The sequence below is a fragment of the Pinus tabuliformis genome, chromosome 8, assembly GCF_031772625.1.
Source record: "Pinus tabuliformis cultivar Carrire ecotype Pingquan chromosome 8, CPIR1, whole genome shotgun sequence".
Taxonomy (NCBI): domain Eukaryota; kingdom Viridiplantae; phylum Streptophyta; class Pinopsida; order Pinales; family Pinaceae; genus Pinus; species Pinus tabuliformis.
The window spans coordinates 1,378,654,858-1,378,680,566 of NC_142294.1; the positions used below are offsets into that span (position 1 = coordinate 1,378,654,858).

General features: G+C 35.6%; 2 protein-coding genes across 3 annotated transcripts; one reads left to right on the forward strand and one right to left on the reverse strand.

Moving 5' to 3' along the window:
* Positions 1–2,169: 2,169 nt before the first annotated feature.
* On the reverse strand, positions 2,170–10,893 carry LOC149240653 (uncharacterized). Of its 2 annotated transcripts, XR_016245545.1 has the most exons (4): positions 10,574–10,893; positions 10,392–10,474; positions 10,217–10,302; positions 2,170–2,295 (listed from the first exon to the last, which is right to left on the reverse strand). XR_016245545.1 is itself a non-coding variant. In XM_089367345.1 (3 exons), the coding sequence occupies exons 1-3, from the start codon at positions 10,857–10,859 to the stop codon at positions 10,288–10,290; spliced, it is 384 nt and encodes a 127-aa protein (XP_089223471.1). In that variant the 5' UTR covers positions 10,860–10,893; the 3' UTR covers positions 9,665–10,287. The 2 variants fall into 2 exon arrangements, 1 of the variants encoding a protein (XP_089223471.1); XM_089367345.1 differs by lacking the exon at positions 2,170–2,295 and having other exon boundaries at positions 9,665–10,302.
* Positions 10,894–13,576: 2,683 nt separating this feature from the next.
* LOC149240654 (cysteine-rich receptor-like protein kinase 44) lies at positions 13,577–18,143 on the forward strand. The gene is made up of 7 exons (XM_089370260.1): positions 13,577–13,976; positions 14,125–14,415; positions 14,842–14,981; positions 16,913–17,123; positions 17,222–17,456; positions 17,553–17,697; positions 17,814–18,143. The coding sequence occupies exons 1-7, from the start codon at positions 13,577–13,579 to the stop codon at positions 18,141–18,143; spliced, it is 1,752 nt and encodes a 583-aa protein (XP_089226386.1).
* Positions 18,144–25,709: the final 7,566 nt, after the last annotated feature.

Sequence of the window (25,709 nt, forward strand, 5' to 3'; positions counted from 1 at the left end):
TTGAATTCTTTTTCTATACAGGAATTGACTTTTTATCTTCCACTCCCACCTCAGTTGTATTTCCAGATTATCTTTTTCTGGGGCAATCTTGTTTATAAAAGCATATTCCACTCATACCATTTCTTTCCAATAGTGATCATTATCCTCATAGGAAAAATCATCCTTCAAGTTAGAAGATTTTTCTTTTTTTGTGTCACTTCCCTTTCTTGAACCATAACTAATTCTAAGTGTTTCTTCACAATTAGGACCCTAACTACTAACATGGCGTCTCCTCTTGTATTTCCAGAAATAACAATGTTGTTAATTACTTTTATATTTTTTAAAATCATAAAAATCTAAATAAAAATTGATTTCACCAAAAAAAAATACATCTCCTGTGATGACCCCAATTTATGTAAAAAAATGAAAAGCTACTGTGGTAAAAGTGAGTAAACAGTTGTTGTTATGTGTTATGGACAAGACTGGATAAACTATTTTATTTAAAGTAATTTAAATACTTTCTTGAATTGCTGGGAGCCTCTATGAGGTGAATTTTAAAGAAAAGTGTTCAGTTATAATAAATGAAGGAAACTACCTCCCAGGAATGAGGAAAAGTCCTGGCTGGGGGGAAGACTCTGTGCTGTGAGGACAGACAGAGAGAAGATAGACAATCTTTTTCCAAGAAGAGAAAAAGTGCAGAAGAAAAGGAGGGTTAAGTCTAGTTAGGACCAAATAACCTGGCACGTGAGTGCACAAATCCTGTTGAGGGCTGGAGGCCTGCAGGATGGCTCGGGGGGAGAACTCCGTCTGAAGGATGGATCTCATGGCTGGGTGGAGAGCTTGAATAAACAAACAGGTGACTTGCTTGTGAAACTACTTCTGACTCGGGTGAATCAGGTATGCTTCCAAGTTGACAAGTTACTGACTGAAAATGAATATACTGTGAAACTTACTATGGGTGATCCTGGATTTTATCTAGCTTGTTGAAATACTGTTAATATGCACAGTAAAATTACAAGTAGATGTTAAGGAGTCTGGATCCTAGATTCTAGATTCTGTTATTAATTATCGTAAACTTGCAGTAGGGTTTCATCATCCCAGCTAGCAAGTAGATGTTAAGGAGTCTGGATCCTAGATTCTAGATTCTGTTATTAATTATCGTAAACTTGCAGTAGGGTTTCATCATCCCAGCTAGCATTGCATATGTTATTCGACTACACGGGTGTAGTTATAGCAGAAAAGGCAGTTATAGGCCGAGAGGCGTAACCTGTTAGTGGGTAATAACCACCTTAGCACAGCCTCATTAGAGTGTCTGCGGCACTGTATCGTGCTGGCATAGCCATGGCGCTACAGATAAGGATGAAGTCTTAAACAAACGAGCATATACAAAACAGTGAAATGGAATAAGTTAACGCTCGGCCGAAGCATCGAGCACCGACTGTGGTCGGATAAACACATCAAGATAAAAGAAATAAACACCGACTGTGGTCGGATAGACACATCATGATAACAGAAGTAAACACCGACTGTGGTCGGCTAACCCTTCAGGAGGCAGGGGATAATCATATAACGGTTTAGAAGTAAATGTTATTATGAACAGGAGAAAACTGATGAGTTAATTCAGTACAGAACTTATCATAGAAAACGTATAACATAAAAGAAACTGACAATACATTCAGTTCTAAATCTCCGAAGCTTATTGATGTGCAAATAAAGCAAGAAACGGAATCGAAATCATTAAAGGAAGAACTGCACATGTTACATGGGAAAATACAACCCTGTAATGCATATATTCACCGTTAATATATAAAGAAACAGATGCATAATATTCTGTTAACCAAGGGCATCTGGTCCGAAGCTAGTCGGACGGAGACCAGCAAAACAATATCAGAGTCGCGTCCAGAAACAGTAAACAAAACTATATATAGTTCTTGACCATGCTGCTACTAAACTGGCAGAGTGACAGTATTAGTCCAACTATTAATAACCACTGTAAGAGAACGGCAACACAGAAGACATGCATTATATGCGCAGTCAATGATATACATATATTGTACAGCTCATAAGTTATATAACAAAACCCAGCATCCATGTGATGGAATCACGGATAAGGAAACCCTGTTCAACTATTAACACAGGAAACCCAATAAATTACTTGAACTGTCGTTCCAGGTCTGTGACACGGCCAGACAATATTACAATGTATAACAGGAAAATAAGACCAAGATATGCATGCCTCAGGGGCAGCATGTTAAGCAAATAACAGAACATAAACGTGTGTCGAAGCACTTCCATTTAAACAGAAATTAGCCAGACCTCAAGAGGTACCGAACGCCATTGGGAGGTTTCTCAGTGGAGAGATACCCCGGCGTCCAAGTAAGTAAACCTCATCGATCAAGGGTCTGCATTCAAACGTAATATAACCCGTTCAAAACTCTGAAACTGGAACCCTTTTATGATACGCGTAGCAGGTTAAGTGTGGAAGACTCACCTGGTACGCTGGAAGATTCAAGCCTTCAGGCTTAGTCTTGATGGACGGTTGAGAAGCAGGTGGAACAACCCCGACTGCATGCCCTGATCACCAACAAATTCATCATAAGTTCGAACAGCAAACGACCGAAACAAAACTGTATTAAAAATGTCGTGAGCCTCCATAGAGTTAAGGGATAATACCTGTTGCAGTGTTGAGGTGCACTGTGTAACCTTCAGGGAGGAAGAACGCAAATGAGACGATGGCGAAATCAAACCCGGAATTACCATAGCAGAGGGGCTGGATGAGCCGAGAGAATAAGGTGCAAATGAACCCCAGTTCTGTAGGGAAGAAATTATAAACCCTCGTAAACCCTTTCAAACCATTCCACCGTTGGATTGTAAGATGAAATCTCCACCGTTGAAGAGAGGCGGGAAGCAATTGCACTGGGACCGAGATTCCCGTCCCCGATGCATCACATGGCCTCATGAGCCGGATCAAGCCACATACCCCTTGCAAGTACGAGTATAGTAAAGAACGGAGCGAGCTGGCACCTGGGTACACTGTGGCAGGCCATGAAGACCGTGCCGAGTTGTGGTTAGATGGTGGCTAGGTGTAGGATGTACATACATCCCTGTTGGAAAACATCACCGTAAACCGTGTACACTCCATAACGTTAACAAGCAAAAGCATTGCGACTTTATAAACCCATATACTTCTCCTTTAGCGTGTCAGGGTTAGGTGGATTGAAATATAGGTTGTTAAGGTATAGGTTATGAATGCCCTTTTCATAACCCGCATATCTATTAACGCATGAAAATCAAATGAGCATGATGCTTGTATATTAAGTGTATATATATATATATATATATTAAAGATACCTGCTGGATACAAGTCAGGGTAAATATATATATATTGAAGTACCTGCGGGTTATATGTTAAGCGTAGACATATATAAATTTAAGTACCTGCAGTTTATATGTTAAATGAAGGTGTATATTAAAGTAATTGTAATTGTAGATATATTTATATTAAAGTACTTGCTGGTGTTATGATTGGTAAATACATGTATAAAAAAAAATTCTTAGAGATGTGACAAATTGGTATCAGAGCCCAGTTTCAACACTGTGGCCTCAGACAATCAAAGCCTGCACCATGCATAAGAAACTAAGTAATAATTCCTCTAACTGTTGTTCTGTTTATGAAGGGAAAGTACAGGGTGGCAACAACCAACAGTTAATTAAAAAGGAAATAAGATGCAGGAAGTTGGCAACAATCTTCAAGAGAATGCAAAGTTGTGGGTACAATTGGGCGCAGAAACACGGAGTACCAACCTTGCAATCCTGGAAACTGTCCAGGAATTGAAGAACGAGATGGCACGGTTGCGAGTGGACAATGCCTGTTTAACAACAGAACAGGAAAGAATTCTGAAAAGCCTGTCAGACAGGCAGAACCCACCTCTGTCTAACCCCAGTGCAGAACAGCAGAGGGTAACAGAAGAACAAGACTATCAAATGGAACCTGAAAATTCTGATGACAAGGAAAATCACTCTGATAATGCACCTCAGCAGCAAACCTCAAAACGACAGAAAGTGGAACTGCAGGGAGAATTCCGGAAAATTAAACCCCCACACTTTGATGGTGAACAAGAGGAAGCTGCGGAAGCTTGGTTGATAAATATGAATAAGTATTTTCAATTGTATGAATATGACCACAATTTGAAGGCAAGATTGGCAATTTTTCAGTTACAAGGTAAGGCAACCTTGTGGTGGGAAGAAATTAAAATTGTCAAGGGGGTCAGTGAGCGAACCATTACATGGGAGAAGTTCCAGAAATATTTTAAAGAAAGGTACCTGACTGAGCGCTTCTATGATGAAAAGGCAAGGGAGTTTCATGACTTAAGACTGGGACAGCAGACCATGGACGAATTCATTAACCGTTTCACCTCGCTGTTACGTTATGTACCTTACATCAAGGAGGAGAAGGCCAAGGTCCAAAGGTTTGTGAGCAGTTTTCCTGCATACATAAGGGAAAGGATTGAGTTCGACAATCCTAGGACCATGGATGAGGCCATCCGTAAAGCGAGAATCTGCTACCAGCAGAGTAAACAGAAAGGGGACACTTCAAGCAAAAGGTGGAATGAGAAAATAAGTGGTCGCATGGTTGGGAGCAGCAAAGGAAATCGCAGCAGCGGAAACAAAGGTGCTGGTAAAGGACTAAACAGTAGACCTGTTGCAAGGAATGCATCCCGGTCCAGACCGTTGGGCGAATCCAAGGCAAATGAGCAGTCTGTTAGACCAGAAGGTGAGGGGATGACCAGACCACCAGTTCAATGCTGGGGATGTGGGGGACCTCACTATGTTAAAAATTGTCCACAGCGGAAGGGGACAGACCAGATATCACAGATTCATGAGGCATCAACGGTTGGAGACGTGGCGCGTAGTGTACCCAGAATCAATGCAGCGCTGGAGGACCGTCAGGCGGAGTATCAACCATCTATGGTTGAATTCGAAGGTAAAATCTCCAACCTTTCCATAGTTGTTCTAATAGACCCAGGGGCTACTTTAAGTTATATTAGCCCGAAAATAGTAGAACAGTGTAAACTGCAAGCTGAAAAGTTTAAAAATCCGTGGCTGGTTCAACTAGCTACAGGAGCCAAGAGACGAGTCTTGGCCAAAGTAAATAATTGTTCCTTGACCATAGCAGGACAGCCAATAGTGGCGGATTTGAATGTTTTGCCGTTGGGTTCCTATGACATTTTGATTGGTATGGACTGGCTGGAGAAACACTGGTCTTTAGTCAACTGCAAGACCAAAACCATCTATTATAAGGATGACCGTGGGGAACAGCAGGAGTTGCAAGGAATCAGACACCCTGTGCAGATTCGACCTATTACAGCAACTCAGCTAGCTAAGTGTATCAAGAAGAAGTGTCAAATCTACGCTATTCAAGTGGGATACGCGAATCAGAAGGATAAAACTGCTATGCTGGGTAACATTCCGATAGTACAGGATTTTGCAGATGTCTTTCCCGAGGAAGTGCCGGGATTACCACCTAAACGGGATGTGGACTTCATTATTGAGTTGATTCCAGGGGCAGCACCTGTATCACGGGCACCCTACCGTATGAGTGTGCCAGAACTAACAGAGTTGAAAATGCAACTGCAGGAGCTGTTAGATAAAAATTACATCCGCCCCAGTGTATCACCCTAGGGAGCTCCAGTGCTGTTTGTCAAAAAGAAGGATGGCACTTTTCGAATGTGCATCGATTATCGTCAGTTGAATAAACTCATGATCAAAAATAAATACCCTTTGCCTAGGATCGACGAACTTTTCGATCAGGTAAAGGGAGCGACGATGTTCTCTAAAATCGATCTGCGATCTGGTTATCATCAGATCAGAATTAAAAAGGAGGATATCGCTAAGAGTGCTTTCAGAACGCGATATGGGCATTACGAGTTTGTGGTGCTACCTTTTGGCCTGACCAATGCACCTGCTACTTTTATGTGTTTGATGAACAGTGTGTTTCATCGGTTTTTAGACAAGTTTGTACTGATATTCATAGATGATATTCTGATTTACAGCAGATCCAGAAAGGAGCATGAGGAACACCTTAGACTGGTATTGCAAACCTTACGAGAACATCAATTATATACAAAGTTCAGTAAGTGTGATTTCTTCAAGGAAGAAATACAATACTTAGGCCACGTGATCACCAAGGAAGGAATTGCAGTTGATCCCGAGAAAATCAGGACTATATTGGAATGGCCTATACCGAAGGATGTGGCGGATATTAGATCCTTCATGGGGTTAGCAGGTTATTATAGAAGATTTGTTGAAGGCTTCTCGAGGGTAGCATACCCTATCACCTCCTTGCAAAAGAAGGGAAAGATATTTAAGTGGACCTCAGAATGCCAGAAGAGCTTTGAGCAGCTCAAGCATTTACTCACCACCGCACCTGTGTTAAGCATAGCTGATCCTAACAAGGATTACGTGGTCTACACAGACGCAAGTAAGGAAGGTGTGGGAGGAGTGTTGATGCAAGAAGGAAGAGTCATTGCTTATGAGTCGAGGAAGCTGAAGGAACATGAGCAGAAATACTCTACTTACGATCTGGAGCTGATAGTTGTCATTCATGCCCTAAAAATGTGGTGGCATTACCTTTTGGGCAGAAAATTTCTGTTATTAACAGACCACCACATCCTAACAAACTATTTCAGCCAACCCACTTTGAACACAAGGCAAGCTCGTTGGGCTGACTTCCTAAGCGGATTTTACTTTGAAATCAAGCATCTAAAAGGGAGGAAGAACCGAGTGGCTGATGCATTAAGTCGAAAAGTACAATGCTTGTGCAAAATTTCAGTTAGTAAATGGCAGAGTACCTTATTGGACATGATAAAAACAACAGCTAAACAAGATGCTATTTATCAGCAGATTAAACAGCAAATACAGAAACAATCTGTTAAGGAAATACAACAAGGGTATGAACTCGATGATGCTGAATTGTTGCACTTTAATAAAAAGTTGTATGTACCCAACGAGAACAGCATTAAAAAGCTGATTTTGGATGAATTCCATACCAGTCATTACACTGGGCATCCGGGTTACCAAAAAATGGTTACTGCCCTTCGAAAGGAGTACTACTGGCCAAAAATGAAAAAAGAGATAGCCGAATATCTAGCACGCTGTCTAGAATGTCAGCAGATTAAGGCGGAGCATTTACATCCAGCAGGGCTGTTACAACCCTTACCCATTCCAGAATGGAAATGGGAGACGATCTCCATGGATTTTATAACTGGACTGCCTAAAACAAAGAAAAATAATGATTCCATTATGGTGGTAGTGGATAAGCTGAGTAAGGCAGCACACTTCATACCTGTGCAGTCGACATATAAAGCTGTACAAATTGCTCATATTTTCATGCAGAATGTATTCAAATTGCATGGACTCCCGAAGGTGATTATCTCCGATCGGGATGTCAAGTTTACATCAACCTTTTGGAGGACATTATTTGCTGAACTGGGAACACAACTGAACTTTAGCACAGCTTATCATCCCCAAACAGATGGCCAAACAGAGCGAGTGAATCAAGTTGTGGAGGACATGCTGAGAGCCTGCATTATGATGAAGCCAACCCAATGGGAAGATTACCTTCACCTGGTCGAATTCGCATATAATAATGGATATCATTCTTCAACGTAGATGAGTCCTTTTGAGGTTATGTATGGGCGGAAGTGCCGCACACCTGCAAGCTGGGGTGGACCAGAGGACAGATTGCGAATTGGCCCTGATATGCTTCAGGAAATGGAGAATACGGTAAAGAAGGTGCGTTCCAATTTAAAAGCCGCTCAGGACAGGCAGAAAAGTTTCGCTGATCGAAAGAGAAGATTCAAGGAATTTCAAGTTGGGGATCATGTATTTGTAAGAATCCAACCAAGAAGGAGTACCTTGCAGTGGAGTGGATGTGCTAAACTAGCACCTCGCTACTTCGGACCCTTCCAGATCTTGGCAAGAGTAGGGCCGGTAGCTTATCAGCTTGCCTTACCAAGCCATATTAGGATCCACAATGTGTTTCATGTATCCGTATTAAAGCAATACGTATACGATCCTAAACATGTGATTCAATGGCAGAATATTCGGGTAAGAAGTAATCTGGTCACTATAAATAAACGTTCTTTAAAAACTGGAAAATAATTAAAGTTGTTGCTGCTTGCAGGTTGAACCGGAAGGCGAGGTTCTAGTCGAACCACTGACCATTCTCGACCGGAGAGAAGTGCAGCTGCGGAAACGGGTTATTTTCCAAGCTAAAGTGCAGTGGCAGCACTATGGGCCGGAAGAGGCCACGTGGGAGGACGAGGAACTCCTTAGAGAAGCTTACCCAAACTTGTTTATGGGAAACAGACATCGGGTCGATGTCCAATCTCAGGAGGGGGAGATGTGATGACCCCAATTTATGTAAAAAAATGAAAAGCTACTGTGGTAAAAGTCAGTAAACAGTTGTTGTTATGTGTTATGGACAAGACTGGATAAACTATTTTATTTAAAGTAATTTAAATACTTTCTTGAATTGCTGGCAGCCTCTATGAGGTGAATTTTAAAGAAAAGTGTTCAGTTATAATAACTGAAGGAAACTACCTCCCAGGAATGAGGAAAAGTCCTGGCTGGGGGGAAAGACTATGTGCTGTGAGGATAGACAGAGAGAGGATAGACAATCTTTTTCCAAGAAGAGAAAAAGTGCAGAAGAAAAGGAGGGTTAAGTCTGGTTAGGACCAGATAACCTGGCACGTGAGTGCACAAATCCTGTTGAGGGCTGGAGGCCTGCAGGATGGCTCGGGGGGAGAACTCCGTCTGAAGGATGGATCTCATGGCTGGGTGGAGAGCTTGAATAAACAAACAGGTGACTTGCTTGTGAAACTACTTCTGACTCGGGTGAATCAGGTATGCTTCCAAGTTGACAAGTTACTGACTGAAAATGAATATACTGTGAAACTTACTATGGGTGATCCTGGATTTTATCTAGCTTGTTGAAATACTGTTAATATGCACAGTAAAATTACAAGTAGATGTTAAGGAGTCTAGACCCTAGATTCTAGATTCTGTTATTAATTATCGTAAACTTGCAGTAGGGTTTCATCATCCCAGCTAGCATTGCATATGGTATTCGACTACACGGGTGTAGTTATAGCAGAAAAGGCAATTATAGGCCGAGAGGCGTAACCTGTTAGTGGGTAATAACCACCTTAGCACAGCCTCATTAGAGTGTCTGCGGCACTGTATCGTGCTGGCATAGCCATGGCGCTACAGATAAGGATGAAGTCTTAAACAAACGAGCATATACAAAACATTGAAATGGAATAAGTTAACGCTCGGCCGAAGCATCGAGCACCGACTGTGGTCGGATAAACACATCAAGATAAAAGAAATAAACACCGATTGTGGTCGGATAGACACATCATGATAACAGAAGTAAACACCGACTGTGGTCGGCTAACCCTTCAGGAGGCAGGGGATAATCATATAACGGTTTAGAAGTAAATGTTATTATGAACAGGAGAAAACTGATGAGTTAATTCAGTACAGAACTTATCATAGAAAACGTATAACATAAAAGAAACTGACAATACATTCAGTTCTAAATCTCCGAAGCTTATTGATGTGCAAATAAAGCAAGAAACGGAATCGAAATCATTAAAGGAAGAACTGTACATGTTACATGGGAAAATACAACCCTGTAATGCATATATTCACCGTTAATATATAAAGAAACAGATGCATAATATTCTGTTAACCAAGGGCGTCTGGTCCGAAGCTAGTCGGACGGAGACCAGCAAAACAATATCAGAGTCGCGTCCGGAAACAGTAAACAAAACTATATATAGTTCTTGACCATGCTGCTACTAAACTGGCAGAGTGATAGTATTAGTCCAACTATTAATAACCACTGTAAGAGAACGGCAACACAGAAGACATGCATGATATGCGCAGTCAATGATATACATATATTGTACAGTTCATAAGTTATATAACAAAACCCAGCATCCATGTGATGGAATCACGGATAAGGAAACCCTGTTCAACTATTAACACAGGAAACCCAATAAATTACTTGAACTGTCGTTCCAGGTCTGTGACACGGCCAGACCAATATTACAATGTATAACAGGAAAATAAGACCAAGATATGCAGGCCTCAGGGGCAGCATGTTAAGCAAATAACAGAACATAAACGTGTGCCGAAGCACTTCCATTTAAACAGAAATTAGCCAAACCTCGAGAGGTACCGAACGCCATTGGGAGGGTTCTCAGTGGAGAGATACCCCGGCGTCCAAGTAAGTAAACCTCATCGATCATGGGTCTGCATTCAAACATAATATAACCCGTTCAAAACTCTGAAACTGGAACCCTTTTATGATACGCGTAGCAGGTTAAGTGTGGAAGACTCACCTGGTACGCTGGAAGATTCAAGCCTTCAGGCTTAGTCTTGACGGACGGTTGAGAAGCAGGTGGAACAACCCCGGCTGCATGCCCTGATCACCAACAAATTCATCATAAGTTCGAACAGCAAACGACCGAAACAAAACTGTATTAAAAATGCCGTGAGCCTCCATAGAGTTAAGGGATAATACCTGTTGCAGTGTTGAGGTGCACTGTGTAACCTTCAGGGAGGAAGAACGCAAACGAGACGATGGCGAAATCGAACCCGGAATTACCATAGCAGAGGGGCTGGATGAGCCGAGAGAATAAGGTGCAAATGAACCCCGGTTCTGTAGGGAAGAAATTATAAACCCTCGTAAACCCTGTCAAACCATTCCACCGTTGGATTGTAAGATGAAATCTCCACCGTTGAAGAGAGGCGGGAAGCCATTGCACTGGGACCGAGATTCCCGTCCCCGATGCATCACATGGCCTCATGAGCCGGATCAAGCCACATACCCCTTGCAAGTACGAGTGTAGTAAAGAACGGAGCGAGCTGGCACCTGGGTACACTGTGGCAGGCCATGAAGACCGTGCCGAGTTGTGGTTAGATGGTGGCTAGGTGTAGGATGTACATACATCCCTGTTGGAACACATCACCGTAAACCGTGTACACTCCATAACGTTAACAAGCAAAAGCATTGCGACTTTATAAACCCATATACTTCTCCTTTAGCGTGTCAGGGTTAGGTGGATTGAAATATAGGTTGTTAAGGTATAGGTTATGAATGCCCTTTTCATAACCCGCATATCTATTAACGCATGAAAATCAAATGAGCATGATGCTTGTATATTAAGTATATATATATATATATATTAAAGATACCTGCTGGATACAAGTCAGGGTAAATATATATATATTGAAGTACCTGCGGGTTATATGTTAAGCGTAGACATATATAAATTTAAGTACCTGCAGTTTATATGTTAAATGAAGGTGTATATTAAAGTAATTGTAATTGTAGATATATTTATATTAAAGTACTTGCTGGTGTTATGATTGGTAAATACATGTATAAAAAAAAAATTCTTAGAGATGTGACATCCCCTTAATTAAGAGAGTAATAAAAATATATTAAAGTGCAGATATTTTTTAAATCTTACACTCTAAAAAAAATTGGATATCAAAAATTTTATAAACATTAATCAATCTAAAATGAAATTAAATTTCTAATAAATTTAAATTAGAATAAAAATAACACTAAACATAATATTTAGAATAACCTAACATGATGTCATAGTTAAATTATAGGTTTTTTATTTTATAAAATAATAAATTATACATATTTATATAAAATATATTTTTCCACCGATAAAATTTAAATATTAAGCATACATTAAAGTTTATAATAATTATTTTTTAGCCACGGTTTTACCACTATCATTAAACAACTGCATTAAAAGTAAAGTATAGCCACAACTATAATATATTAATACATCGATATTGCTAGAGTCAAATAAGGATATCTTATAAAATTAATTAAAGGTGGCCTCGTTTAATGAGTGACACTATCATTAAACAACTGCATTAAAAGTAAAGTATAGCCACAACTATAATATATTAATACATCGATATTGCTAGAGTCAAATAAGGATATCTTATAAAATTAATTAAAGGTGGCCTCGTTTAATGAGTGAAAATTTTGTTTAGATTGAAAATTTCTCCAGACATAATTTGACTGTATCATGTAAAATAATAATTTTAATTTGATTATTTATCAAATAAATATTTCTATTAAGATTTAGAATAAAATAGTTTTTTTATTTAATAAAATATTAAATTAGACATATTATTTAATTATCTACTAATATGAACTCAATATATTTTTCTAATTTAAAAAACTATTTCTTTCATTAGATATAATAAGTCTCTATTTTTTATTTATATATTTTATATTTTTTTTTTATATATTTTCATTAACTTTGAACTTCATTTTTTATAACTTACAATATAAAACCCTAAATATATTATAATAATTTTTTGAACAAAATTTCGATAGTATTATATTACTCCCAATCAATAATAATATATTATTCTCATAATATGATATTGCTCCCTACTCTAATAGTATAGTATTTCTAATAGTATAGTATTTTGGAGGGTTGAAATGAATTTAACATGTCAAAATCTTAAAACTTGAAAGCCCCGTATTTCAATAACTCTCATGCCAAAATTTCGATTGTTTTCCAAACAAGAAACACAACCTTGAACTACTGTCCGATAATCGAATGTTTATCCCATACTCATGGGTGAGATCATCAATACGTGGCCTCCTTAGATTACTCGATGAGGATCGAATTTTTAAGCCTTCATTTAAGCATGCACACTACTGAGATCATCAATATTCCAACGCGTAGTTCGTAGTCAACGGAAGCAATCATTCACGCGCCTTGCATGGATATCCCTTCCTATTAGTTATTTAAATATTTATATTTTAAGGTTTTGTTTTTTTTTATATTTTCAATCAGTTTTTTTTTTTTTTTTTTCAATCAGTTTTAATAAAATTTTATGAAAATTTACTTAAATAATAGATTTTTATTATTAGATCGATACAGAATAAAAATATGTTAAATTTATTTCTCTCTTTTAAACGACAAGATAATCTAAAAATAATGAAATAAATTATTAGATCGATACAGAATAAAAATATCTTAAATTTATTTCTATATTTTAAATGACAAGAAAATCTAAGAATAATGGAATAAAAGAGATTGCATAAGATCTTATATTTAAGTTATTATATTTTTTTAACAATTTTAAATAAAATATAATGATAATTTAATAGTACACTTTAATATTATATAAAATAATTAATTTAAAAATAATTATGATTTTAGTAAAAAATATATTAAAATTTAGTCAAAATAAAATATTTAGAAATTTTTCCAAAATTAAATTTATTTATATATTTAAAAATATTATTTAAATGGTAAGAAATTTCAATTTAATATAGCCAAAACCATTTCATTTAATGATAAATGGCTCAAAATTATATATATAATTCCCTATGCATTAAACTTAAGGATATATGAAATTTGCCATTGCCATTGCCTAAGAATACCAAACTGCAAATCAATGCTGTAACTGGAATTTGCCAAACCAGCACCACTGACTAATTTAGCATATGGCAAAGAGTTGCGCTGATGCCCGACAGATGGCGATGATGATAAAACGATTCATCAATACCATCGTACTTATCGTAAGTTTGTGTATTCTTACACCCCTATCAGCTGCTGATCCCTACAATAATATCATTGTGGAGTTTTGTGAGAATAGCGAATATACGAATAATAGCGCCTTCCAGAGTAGTCTGGACCTAGTTTTGGACTCACTGGTGGGGAACGTTTCTGCCCGTGGATTCAATACATCTAGTCATGATGGCGGGCAAAACAGCAACAGTACGGTTTATGGGATTGCACAATGCAGGGGAGACTTAAATTCCTCCGATTGTAAACAGTGGGTGGCGACTGCGAGTACGACTATTATATCCGGCAATAATGGATGCAACGGAACTCCTGCATCTGTTCTAACTTCTGCAACTATTATGCTGGACGGCTGCTTCTTTAAGTTACGACAATCATAGTTTTTCCAACAATTTTAGTGAGAGAGACGAATACTATCTTGGGTGCAACAATGGGGAAAACAGTCAGCCAGAGTTCACAATCACTATTAGGGCCCTGCTACAAAATGTTCTGTATAAAGCTGCCAAGAGTCCCAGTCTTTTTGCTGCAGAGGACGAAGCTCCGCCTTATAACTCGACAGACCGTATCTACAGCTTGGCGCAGTGTTCGAGAGCTCTGTCCAGAGAAGACTGCGAGGCGTGCTTACAGTTTGCGTTGTCCAAAATATATTACAACTGCACAGCTGGAGCTCTTGGGTCACAATTCGCATCTGCGAACTGCTATTTGCGGTCCGAGGTTTATCCATTTTTCAACACTTGGATTCTCTCGCAGTCTACGTCGCCGGCTCCCCAAGAAAGCCCTCCAGAATCCAGTATATTCTTTTACATAGCTTATAATTATCAGGAATATAGTGGCAGTTCTGTGAAGACATCATTTTAGCGAAATAAAACACAGATAACTATATATGGTTTTTAATTATCAAGAATATCGTGGCGGTTATATAAAGTTTTATTTTAGTGAGATAAAACAATGGCAATTGTCTGAGAATTCATGTGCAAATTTTGCAGAGGCAGGAAGATCTAACGTTCTTCGGATAACCGTCCGTAGTAGCAACTATTGTTGGATTGATTGCAGCCACATCTCTTTGCAGATGGAAATCTTCCTCTCGTCGGAAACACCTGGAATATCTTTCTCGAACTGGAGGTCTTGAAGTTGCTAAATATTCAGCGTGTTGTATGAACTGCTTTCCCACTTCTCTACCGCAAGTTAATTAAACGCCCTGCAATTATTTTTGCAGGCGACGCAGGAGAAATTAGTTTGTCTGGGAGTACAGCGAATCCGGAGCTTATTTTCAAATACGATACTTTGAAAAAGGCAACATCTAATTTTAACGCGCAGAAGAAGCTCGGGGAAGGTGGTTTTGGCTCCGTATATAAGGTTAGCATTTATTGTTAAATCCAATTTAACTTTATAGAAAAGCTTTGGAAGATAATCACATCCAAAGTCATGTGTGGAGGCCATTTGAATGAGCCAGTGGAAATAGGAACACCCTTTTTCAAGCAACTAATTTTGACCATAGGAAGGGGCTATAATTGACTGTACTATACTTAACCCTTTTTCAAGGAACTAATTTTGAACACAGGGAGGGGCTTTAATTGACTGTACCATACTTAACCCTTTTTCAAGCAACTAATTTTGACACAGGAAGGGGGTATAATTGACTATACTATACTTAGAATTTGACTAGAGGAAGGGAAGGGTAAGTTTATTAATTATCTAGTTAAATAATTAATTAGTTAATTTGTTATATTTAATAATTTTAATTAAATTTCGTATGTAATTCATTATGTTTGTTAATACTTATTAAAAATTAAATTGGATTTCAGACTTGGCATAACATGCCGAGAAGACCAACCATCATATATGTATTGAGGAGACCAAGGTTATTGCTAAGATTGCTCATTTTCACCTCCGTAAATTTAGTGAGGCCATAGAAATCGAAAGAAGGCCGAGCAATTTGTTGGATCCCTTCCTTCTCCTCTTCGCCCCTTTCCCCAACTCTCCCGTTTTTCCCCTTTTTCTTCCCTCTTAGTTCTAGGTGTTTCCTTTCTTTTTTATTCCTCGGCTGGTGTATTGTTTGAATTCCCCTTTGTTCCTCTCTTTTGATTTATTATCTCTTTTTGCTGAGGTTAGGTTCTTTTTAAATATTTCTTTTTAATTCAAATTATTTTATTAAAATTAATAAATTTGTTTAAAAACTGGTATATTTAAATTATATAAACCTATTAAAAATATTAATTGTTTAATCTATAATAGTTTTAATAACTCGTCCATTTAAATGAAATCAAAATATAATGAATAAACAAATAATCTACTAAACATTTATATTTTTTCTTAATTTACCCCATAATCCTTCATTTATGTGAATTAAAGGATGTTAATGCATATCAGTTTAAATAAATATACATGGGAAACAAGTTAACCATTATATTAAACTAACTAATTATTTAATCAATAATCTTGAATTTTCCCTGAATTTATCCAATAATATTTAGTTTTCTCATAATATTTTTTTGTTTTTAACAGATATATTGAGTTACATATAGAATTAAATCATTAAATCTAAAAAATTAACTTATTAATTAATTAACCAACCAATTATTAAACTTCCACAGCGCTTGATAAGAAGATAATGCATATCCATTGACGGGAAACAAGTTATCAATTAAATTAAACTAACTAATTATTTAATCAATAAACTTTAATTTTACCTTATTTTTTCACATATAATTTACTTAGTTTGAAATTGGAAGATAATACATATCCATTTACGGGAAACAAGTTATCAATTAAATTAAACTAACTAATTATTTAATCAATAAACTTTAATTTTACCTTATTTTTTCACATATAATTTACTTAGTTTGAAATTGGAAAAAAAATTAATAACTATTAATTGATATAATGAGTTACCTATGAAATTTCATTAAAATTATTAAATCTAACAAATTAACTAATTAATTATTTAACTAACTAATTAATAAACTTCTCTTTCCCTTTCCCTTGATCCACTCAAATTCAACTATAGTCTAGTCAATTATGGTTGTTTCCTGTGGTCAAAATTAGTTGCCTCTTCCTAGTCATTTGAAAGAAAGACCTTTCTACTTAATTTGTTGCTATGATCTAGTTCTTCGATGAACCACACTTACTGATTCGAAAAGCCTCGACAAATAATTTTTCTATAAACTTGTTATGGATAACAGAATTCTCAATTCACCAATTTAACTTATTTTAAAAGATATGCGATGGTTAATGGAAAAACCACAGAAATATTTTTGACTTGCCATAATGTATTTTTTGATTGGCAGGGGGATCTACCAGATGGCAGCCAGGTTGCAGTGAAACGGTTGAAAATAGGTTCAAGTCAAGGAGATGTAGAATTTCTGAATGAAATAAATTTGATCAGTCGTATTCAGCACAGAAACCTAGTGAAACTACTTGGTTGCTCAGTTATAAATTCAGAAAGGCTACTCGTTTACGAGTATCACCAGAACGGTAGCCTCGACAATATTATATTCGGTAGCTTCTCCCTCTTTAATGGCTGCAGAGATTCTGATTTGTTGGAGTATTGAGATTGTGTTTGTACCTTGCTAATGTTTTTACTGTATGTCTGGTAGATGCGAAAAAACGCCATTTACTCAATTGGAGACAGAGGTACGAAATCATAATTGGAACTGCGCGTGGGCTGGCTTATCTTCACGAAGAATCTGACATTCGAATAATTCATAGAGATATTAAACCAAGCAACATTTTAATCGATCATAAACACAAACCCAAAATAACAGACTTTGGCTTAGCCAAGCTTTTCAATGACGATAAAACCCATGTCAGCACTAAAGTTGCAGGAACTTTGTAAGTATTCTATCTTCGGTATCGTTCATATAACTTTGAGAGGATTTGAGAGGATTATTAAGATATGGAGATTTCATTGTACAAACTATTGTGCAGCGGTTACCTATCGCCTGAGTACGCGTACCGCGGACAGCTAACAGAGAAAGCATATGTATTCAGCTTCGGAGTGCTTCTACTTGAAATTATCAGCGGGAGAAAGAATCAGGGTTTGCCTCAAGACACGGAATTTCTCATCGGACGAGTAGGGCTAATGTGGATCTCATCTTTGAAGTATATGATATTTTCAGACATGTCCATAGAAGTATGAATCCTTTCTAACTAAAGCTCTATGTTTTGTTGACAATGGTGAATTAGCAGGCATGGAGACTGTATAACGCAGAGAGAGCTTTAGAAATTATGGATTCTACGTTCGAGGGTAGCTATTCGTGCGAGGAAGGGATTAGAGTGATTAAGATTGGTCTTCTGTGCACTCAAGCAGCTCCGTCGTTGCGGCCTTCAATGTCTCGGGTGGTGTCGATGCTGACGAGCGAGAGAGAATATCTTCCTTCGCCCGCAACGCATGCTTTCATTGATCTGGATCGTGTTGAGGCACCTAGTTCTGACACAACATCAAGCAGTACAGTAACTTCTTCCTCGATGTCCTCCGATATCGATCGTACAGCTTTCGATCTTCATAAGGGACTGTAGCGCCAACGTGAAAATCCGCCTACGCAATTTCGCATTGTATTATCTTATATTATCATTGTACTTCTCCGTACTTATCATACTACAAGGGTAATTTAAAGATCAGTGATAAATTTGGAAATTGTTTAGTTGGAGGACGAATATGGAGGGTTTCTTAAAATTAAAATTTATCCTGCTCTTTTGTGATTGATTCATCCTAATATCCATCAGATGAAATACTGTATGCTCATTTAATTTTTAAAGATAAATTTGTTTTGTATTTTACCTTCATTTCAATCCATTTTTAAAGAAGAAACGGCCTTAATTATTTATGTTTTTGAATTGTTTCTGTATTTTGGGTGCAATTATAAGTATCCATAAGATGAAATACTTTGAAATATGGTCTAGTTATTCAAATTTTATAGATACATTTATTTGTATTTTGCATTCATTTCGGTCTTTTTAAAGAGCAAATGCCCTTACTTATTTAACTTTTTATCCTTTTTAATGGTTTCTTTTCCCATATTATTTAATTCTAAGGTAAAGCAGTTTTTGAAATAAAAACATTGGTTTTTGTAATGATATTTTAAAATCTAAATCCATTTTAAGCAATTTTATGAGACAATAATAATTTTATGAATTTAAATTTGTTAAAAAAATATTCCAAATATAATATTTTTAAATATTTATATTATTAAAAATTAAACTAAATTTATATATCCATATATGTTTATACTTTTATTTATATATATAAATAATAAATTCATTTTACAGAAAAAAAAATCCAATCAAATAAATACAAAAATCGTCGTCAAATAAATTTTAATTAAAACTTAATTTACAAAAATAATCAGTCGAAAGAAGAGATCTTAATTAGTCCTTTGCATATTTGAGTATGGAATGGGAAATTAAACACAAAATATCCAATCAAACAAATCTTAATTAAAACTCAATTTATAAGAATAATATATTCAAAGCATATTAATTAGTCCTTGCAATTGAGTATGAGATGGTCAGTCGAGAGTTAAAATTGAGTATGACATGGTAAGTCAAGACTTAAAATATTTATTTAGATGATTGAATTTAAGATTGCTTTGCCGTTGAATAAACCAATCGATGGATTTGTGTAATGTGTTCTCCCTTGAAACAAGCGATTTCCCCTGAGATAGTAGAAGAGATGCTAATTAGATACCGGCGATATAAGATATAGCGTAAAATAAGAGACTCTCATTCCCGTAAAGAGTATGCCTTTGGTTATTTCGCTATCTCACTCTAGTAAGCGCTTAGCTATTTTTCAATCCTCACTGGTCCACTTTCTTCCATACTCTATAGCTAATAATCTTGTTAGATGTTTTTTAATTTGTATATATGTTTAACTTATATATATTTTTATTAATAATAATAAAGTTATAATGTAGTTAATTTTTTATGATTTTTTATTTTTAGCAACTTGAGATGTATCATAAAGTTTGTCTTTTGATATTTGTTTTCATTTGTCGATCATTTAATTTATATAGTTGTATTATATTTAATTTAATTTGATTGACTTGGTATTTAGTGACTAAGGCTGATTCACATTGCTACCTCTAGGTACTTAAGTATTCCCCTTATGTAAGCATGGATTAATATGGAGGAAATAAAGCTTCAATATTATAATTTACTTAATGTTTAATTCTAATTAGAAACTTGTTATTTTCATAAATGAATGAAAATTATTAAATTTGGTGATCACCAAATGTCATAACTTTATTTTATGTTTTTTAATAGAAATGGTTGATGTTTATGTATTATTGGAATGTTTTTTGTTTTTATTTATATTTACATGTATGTTTATTATGAAATTGGGATTCCAAAATTTTAATTTAATTATCAATAATTATTAGGTGGATGTTAAAAATTTAACCTCCATAGAATATTCTAAAATATCGTTAGTCGTATCCACAAATCAAAGGTTGAGATTTATCTCTAAAATGGTTATGCCCTTATTCTTATTTCAATTAAACTGATTAATTAAAAAATATTATATGACGAAGTGTCACATGAAATGAGTTATGGTTTTTGAGATATGTGGTATTCATAAGCCATGGTATTGTAACAAAGTCTATTTTACAAATTAAAAATCTTCATAATAAAATAAGATTAATCTCTGTCTAATAATCATATTCCATATTTCAAATATCCTTATATATATAACTTATATATTAATTTTTTTATAATTAATAATAATAATAATTTAAAATAAAATTATAACTTACTAAATTTAAATGTTACTTTATTTATTATAAGGTGCTCTAATTTTAAATGTTAATGTATATATTTTACCAATTTCATATATATACGTATGAGATTAAATAATTGAACAAAACTTTATTTAAGAAGGGTGTCATTTCAACCCATGGGTTATGTTCAAGAAGGGTGCCACTTATTCGGTTGTGGCAATTGAGAGAACGGACAATGAGGAATTTTGCCATTCAAAAGGGGAAGATGGAAGCCTAGGAAAGGTTGAACGCTCCCAAGAGGGGGGAGATAGTCCTATGCTCAAAGCCACTATGTGCTCTCGATTTTCCACACTATAAGTTATACGAGTAACTATAGAAGGCGTTAATGAAAGGTAAATTATAAGCTTCATTGATAGGTAAGAGGAGTTGTACATGGTGTGGAACATTTGTTCAGTTTGTTTTCATTAAAGATATCAAAATTGAAATCATTAGCGTTACCAACATCAAAGTGTATTATTCATGGTCCTGTGACATCTAAATAGAAAAGTGTTTAATCAACTCGTTGAGGTTCATATCGAGGAAGTATGAAATAGAAATGAAAGGAAGTGTCTCATGAATGGGTTGAGGTTCATATCTAGATAGTATGAAATAAATATGAAAGGTTTTTTCTGCAATTGTCGAGCTAGTTAGAGAGTAAACCCAAAAAAAATAATGCACCATGGCACTAGCAAAAGAAGTCAGAAATTTGTAGCTTCAACGTTTCCATTCATGCCTCATTAACTTGAGTAGAATTTATTTGTTGTTTTTAGTAGATATGTTTTTTTTTCAACTGAAGAAATCATGCCTAGAGCAGCTTTCATACGTATATAGTCTTTCCTAGGATTAGATAAACTCTCATGCATACATAGTCTTTCCCAAGAATGGACCACAAAATCTATGGGGATCAAACCTCTCCTTAAGGAATGTTGTGATAGGACATTTGAAGCAAAATGCAAACAAAGCAAATAGGTTTGGGGGTAGTGGAAATGCTAATGAAATTATAATCTTTGTGGCACAATGTTATGTCAGTTTATGTAGCCAATGTTTATGAAAGGTGGCTAAAAACCCCAAATTTGTAATTCCTCCGAACAATTTGGAAGATCAGTGTATATAAATGAAAGACCATGCTTTCAGTGGCAAGTTTGTTGGAGGTTGGCCTATAGAAAAAGAGTTAAGAGCAATGGATTCAATATAAATGGCAACCTCAAGGAGAGATAGATTTGAGATTATGAATGAAGGGGTTTTTGACACTGATTTTCGCCAACATCGAGGATAAGGATAAGGTTTATGAGGGCGACCCCTATTTATTTAGTAATGCAGAGCACTGGGAATAATGCTTTAATCTACACAAGGAAGAGCTTTTGGTTGCATATGTTTAGGTGAGTCTCTACTTTCTCCTAGTGGATTTTTGGATTCCATAAATTTTGGAAGGTATTGGGAATGCATTGGACAAATTTGTCAAAGTATCAGAGGTCACTAAGCATGTATGAAATGTATTATGTGAGACTCTCATTTATATGAATATTTTGTAGCCTTTGTCATAATCAATTGACCTTTAATATTAAGAGGAATGATGGAAATAAACTTTAGGCTATGAACATGTACCATTTCACTGTCATCACTATTACGAGAGCAAACATCTCTTCATATATTGACCAATTGAGAAGAAGGAACAAAAAGGTTTCGAGTTGGCATCCAATGAGGGTTTAACGAAAGTTCCTTCTCGAAGGCAGACTAATTGGGGCAAAGCTACTAAAATTATGAGGAAGATTGAAGATAAAAATGCCTTTGCTGCCCTAGAAAAGATGGAGGAGGATTTATCCTTGTCAGATGGTGTCTTAATAATAGAAACAACCACAAAATATTTAGGTGGAAAACATACACAAAAGAGAAAAACACTAAACAAGGAAATGAAGGAGATGGCGACAAAGTATTTTGTTAATCCTCCTAGGATTTCAAGAAGTAAAGAAACTGATAAAGGAGAATTTTGATACCCTAGTAGAAGATGAATGGATTCTATTTTATCTTCTTAATGAAAGAACAAAGGGAGATCTATGTATATGCTTATCTATGTTGGAAGAATAAAAGTCTTCAAAATATAGTAGTGGGTATTGAGGTTCAACTATTTCCATTGGACTTGTTAAGGACACTAAAAGGAATGGTAGAAAGATGGCGTGTGAATTTATTTAGAATACTAGGGAAGAAAAAATCAATTCTATAAAAGAAACAATAATTTTTGAGTTTCTCTTTCCATTCAAACAATTATCACAATCAAAATCATAAATTGGAATATTCAGGGTTTAAATAACAAAGGGAAACAACATTAATAATGGGAAAGGATTATAGCTGAAAATCTTGCAGTTGTGATTTTGCAAGAAACCAAGGTTTCATTGACTAAATTGTTTGAAATAAGCACTAAATGTTGCAGGTGATATGAAGTTATGGAAATAAATGCCCAGGGTAGTGTTGGTGGACTAGAAAGTTTTTGGAATCTCATGGAAGATATTTTTCATGACTTGCTAGCAAGTCCCATAATATTGACTAGCAAATTTTATTACCTTGCGTCCAAAGAAATGGTGACCATGATATCGATGTACGACCATCTTGTGGTGGGTGAGAAACATACATTTTTTTGAGAAGATTAAGGTACGTAGAAATCTTATTTCTTACTCTCTATGGATTCTAGGAGGGGATTTCAACCTTATTAGAGCTCTGGATGAAAAAAAGGGAGGGATTTGCATGTTGGATTCTGAATCAACCTTTTTTATTGAATTTTTGGAGAGGTTATGACTAGTAGATGTTCCCAATCTTAATGGTAGTTTCACTTGGAATAATAGAATGGGGTGAAAACACCATGTGGGGAGTCATTTCGATTTTTTTTTACTTTTTGAAGAAGTTATGGACAAGGATATTTTCATTGAAGCGGACATTCTTCCTTCTCTTGGTTCAAATCATTGGACTGTTCAATTAGAGATTGACTTTAATGGAGCTCCTTGTAGTATACCATTTTGCTTTGAAAGCTTCAAGCGCCAAATTTTGAAGAGAAGGCTAAAGCATGGTGGGAGAAAAATATTATTCAAGGTAAGAATAAGACGCATACATTTCATTTGAAATCGAAGGAATTAAAAGCAAAGATTAAATTGTGGAATAAGGAATATTTTGTTAACAATTTGGAGGAGAAAGAGAGATTGGAGTGACAAATGCAAGAAATTCAGTACCTTATGATCCTAGAAAAGGAAAACTTTAGAGTTAGTGCTAGAGGAGGGGATCACGCTAAATATATTAGAATTAAGAAGGAAATAGGAAGAAACATAATGGAAACAAAAATCTAGAGTTTAGTGGTTGAAAGAGAGTTTTTTCTTGCATATCTGCTTTGGGAATGATGGTTCTCAAGAGATCTCTTAATCAGAGTCCTCGACCTATCTCTCGCATGATTTTCACCCTTCTTATACATGGATCAAGACATGAGAAGTCTTGCTAAAGTTCCAATAACTGTAGATGCACCTTATATACTCTGAGTTATGATAGAGAGGTGTGTGAATAATATTCTTACAACAAAGATGAAAGAGGATGCCTCCTTTCAAATTTTTGCAAAGACTCCATATGGTAGATATTTCCTTATAGGGGTTCGAAATGAATTCTTGGTATTAGATTATGAAATGAGAGATCTAGAAAAGAATAGGTATCCTAATGGAGATGCAAAGTCTAATTTGTGTAGGAAAATCTCTTCAAGATGAAATGTTGGCATGCTCAAGGAAATTTAAAGGAACTAATGTGAAGTCTTAGATCTCATAAACACTATACTACCAACTCTTCAAGAAATAACCTAGGAGCCTCCTTATGAGTAACCCAAAAATTTTCTCCATGATTTATTAGGAATTGCAATCCCCCATATCTTGAAGTTGGTTGGTTATAGAAACCACAAAAAGGTAACATTCTTAATAAAAGCTAGCAACCCCTCAAGTAATTCATTATTGAGTCACTAGAAGTACCATTGTTATTTCCATGCATGCATAATTTTGAAATCATGGTAGACAATGGAGGTATGATGAAATGTGACCATAGTTCTAAAAATGTGAAAATACAAATGAGGGACTATTTTCTCAAATAAAAAATGTTTGCCATTGAAATGGGAGGATGTGAGATATTTATTGTAGTAGAATGGTCATAAACATTAGGTCCACTTACAATGGATTTGAATGTTATACATAAAATTCATTAAGGAGGATCATAAAAAACTTCAACTATCTCTAGTCAAACTCCTTGGAAATGATTAGTTCTTGGGAGAGGGAAAATATCTTGAGGACCTAATGTTTGTGACATATATCTTTGGTTATATGTATTAAGTTAGGTAACTCTCTTTCTCTCTAAGTTAGGTAACTCTCTTTCTCTCTATGCTAAGAGGAGTTGATGTTGGGCTCCTATTCCTGGGCTTCCTCATTTGCTTTTCATTCCCTTAATAGAGAAAACCCAAAACCCATCACTTAGGGGATTTTCACGATTTAGGAAAATAACATTAATGTTTTATTTTGAATACTTCTCCACCCTTTTAATCATATCTAAACACATACATGCGTGTGTTATTTTTCACAGGGTCTTCTGCTCATAAAACGTTTAGAAGCATAATTCACTCATATATAATAAATTCCATAGAACCAATACTAACTATTTTATATAAATTATTCCACCAAGCCTAAATTTTCGGTTTCTTCCGAGGTTATTTTCCTTGCATCATTTCTTTTGTAAAAATAACGATTTAGGAAAATAACATTAATGTTTTATTTTGAATACTTCTCCACCCTTTTAATCATATCTAAACACATACATGCGTGTGTTATTTTTCACAGGGTCTTCTGCTCATAAAACGTTTAGAAGCATAATTCACTCATATATAATAAATTCCATAGAACCAATACTAACTATTTTATATAAATTATTCCACCAAGCCTAAATTTTCGGTTTCTTCCGAGGTTATTTTCCTTGCATCATTTCTTTTGTAAAAATAATATTTCTCCTCAGGTGACTTATTTTTTTCCTTCTTCCTCTTTTGGTTTACAAATTCCAAATCAGCTTATTTTTGTTTCTATTTCTTATCTTTGCATCGATTTTCTTTTCCCCTCTTTATCATATGATACGTCGACAATGTGTCATGGATTCAATGTTATTCTCTCTAAGGTTATTCATGTATTATTATCTTCTTTTTTATTTTTGTTCTTTGAGCCCTATTAATCTTGATATTTCTCGTTCGTTTTTGGTGAAATTTACTTGTTTTCCTGACAATGTTACTAAGTAAAAACCCGTGTCATGCTATGACAAGAGAAATCATTCCATC

Bases quoted from the DNA above. Each gene is read 5' to 3' on its own strand.
- LOC149240654 (XM_089370260.1), top strand. From the start codon at position 13,577: ATGGCGATGATGATAAAACGATTCATCAATACCATCGTACTTATCGTA. The intron at 13,977-14,124 runs GCTGCTTCTTTA...TTCTGTATAAAG, and splicing joins TGCAACTATTATGCTGGACG to CTGCCAAGAGTCCCAGTCTT. The intron at 17,124-17,221 runs GTAGCTTCTCCC...TATGTCTGGTAG, and splicing joins CCTCGACAATATTATATTCG to ATGCGAAAAAACGCCATTTA.
- LOC149240653 (XM_089367345.1), bottom strand. From the start codon at position 10,859: ATGAGGCCATGTGATGCATCGGGGACGGGAATCTCGGTCCCAGTGCAA. The intron at 10,475-10,573 runs GTATTATCCCTT...GTTGGTGATCAG, and splicing joins GCACCTCAACACTGCAACAG to GGCATGCAGCCGGGGTTGTT.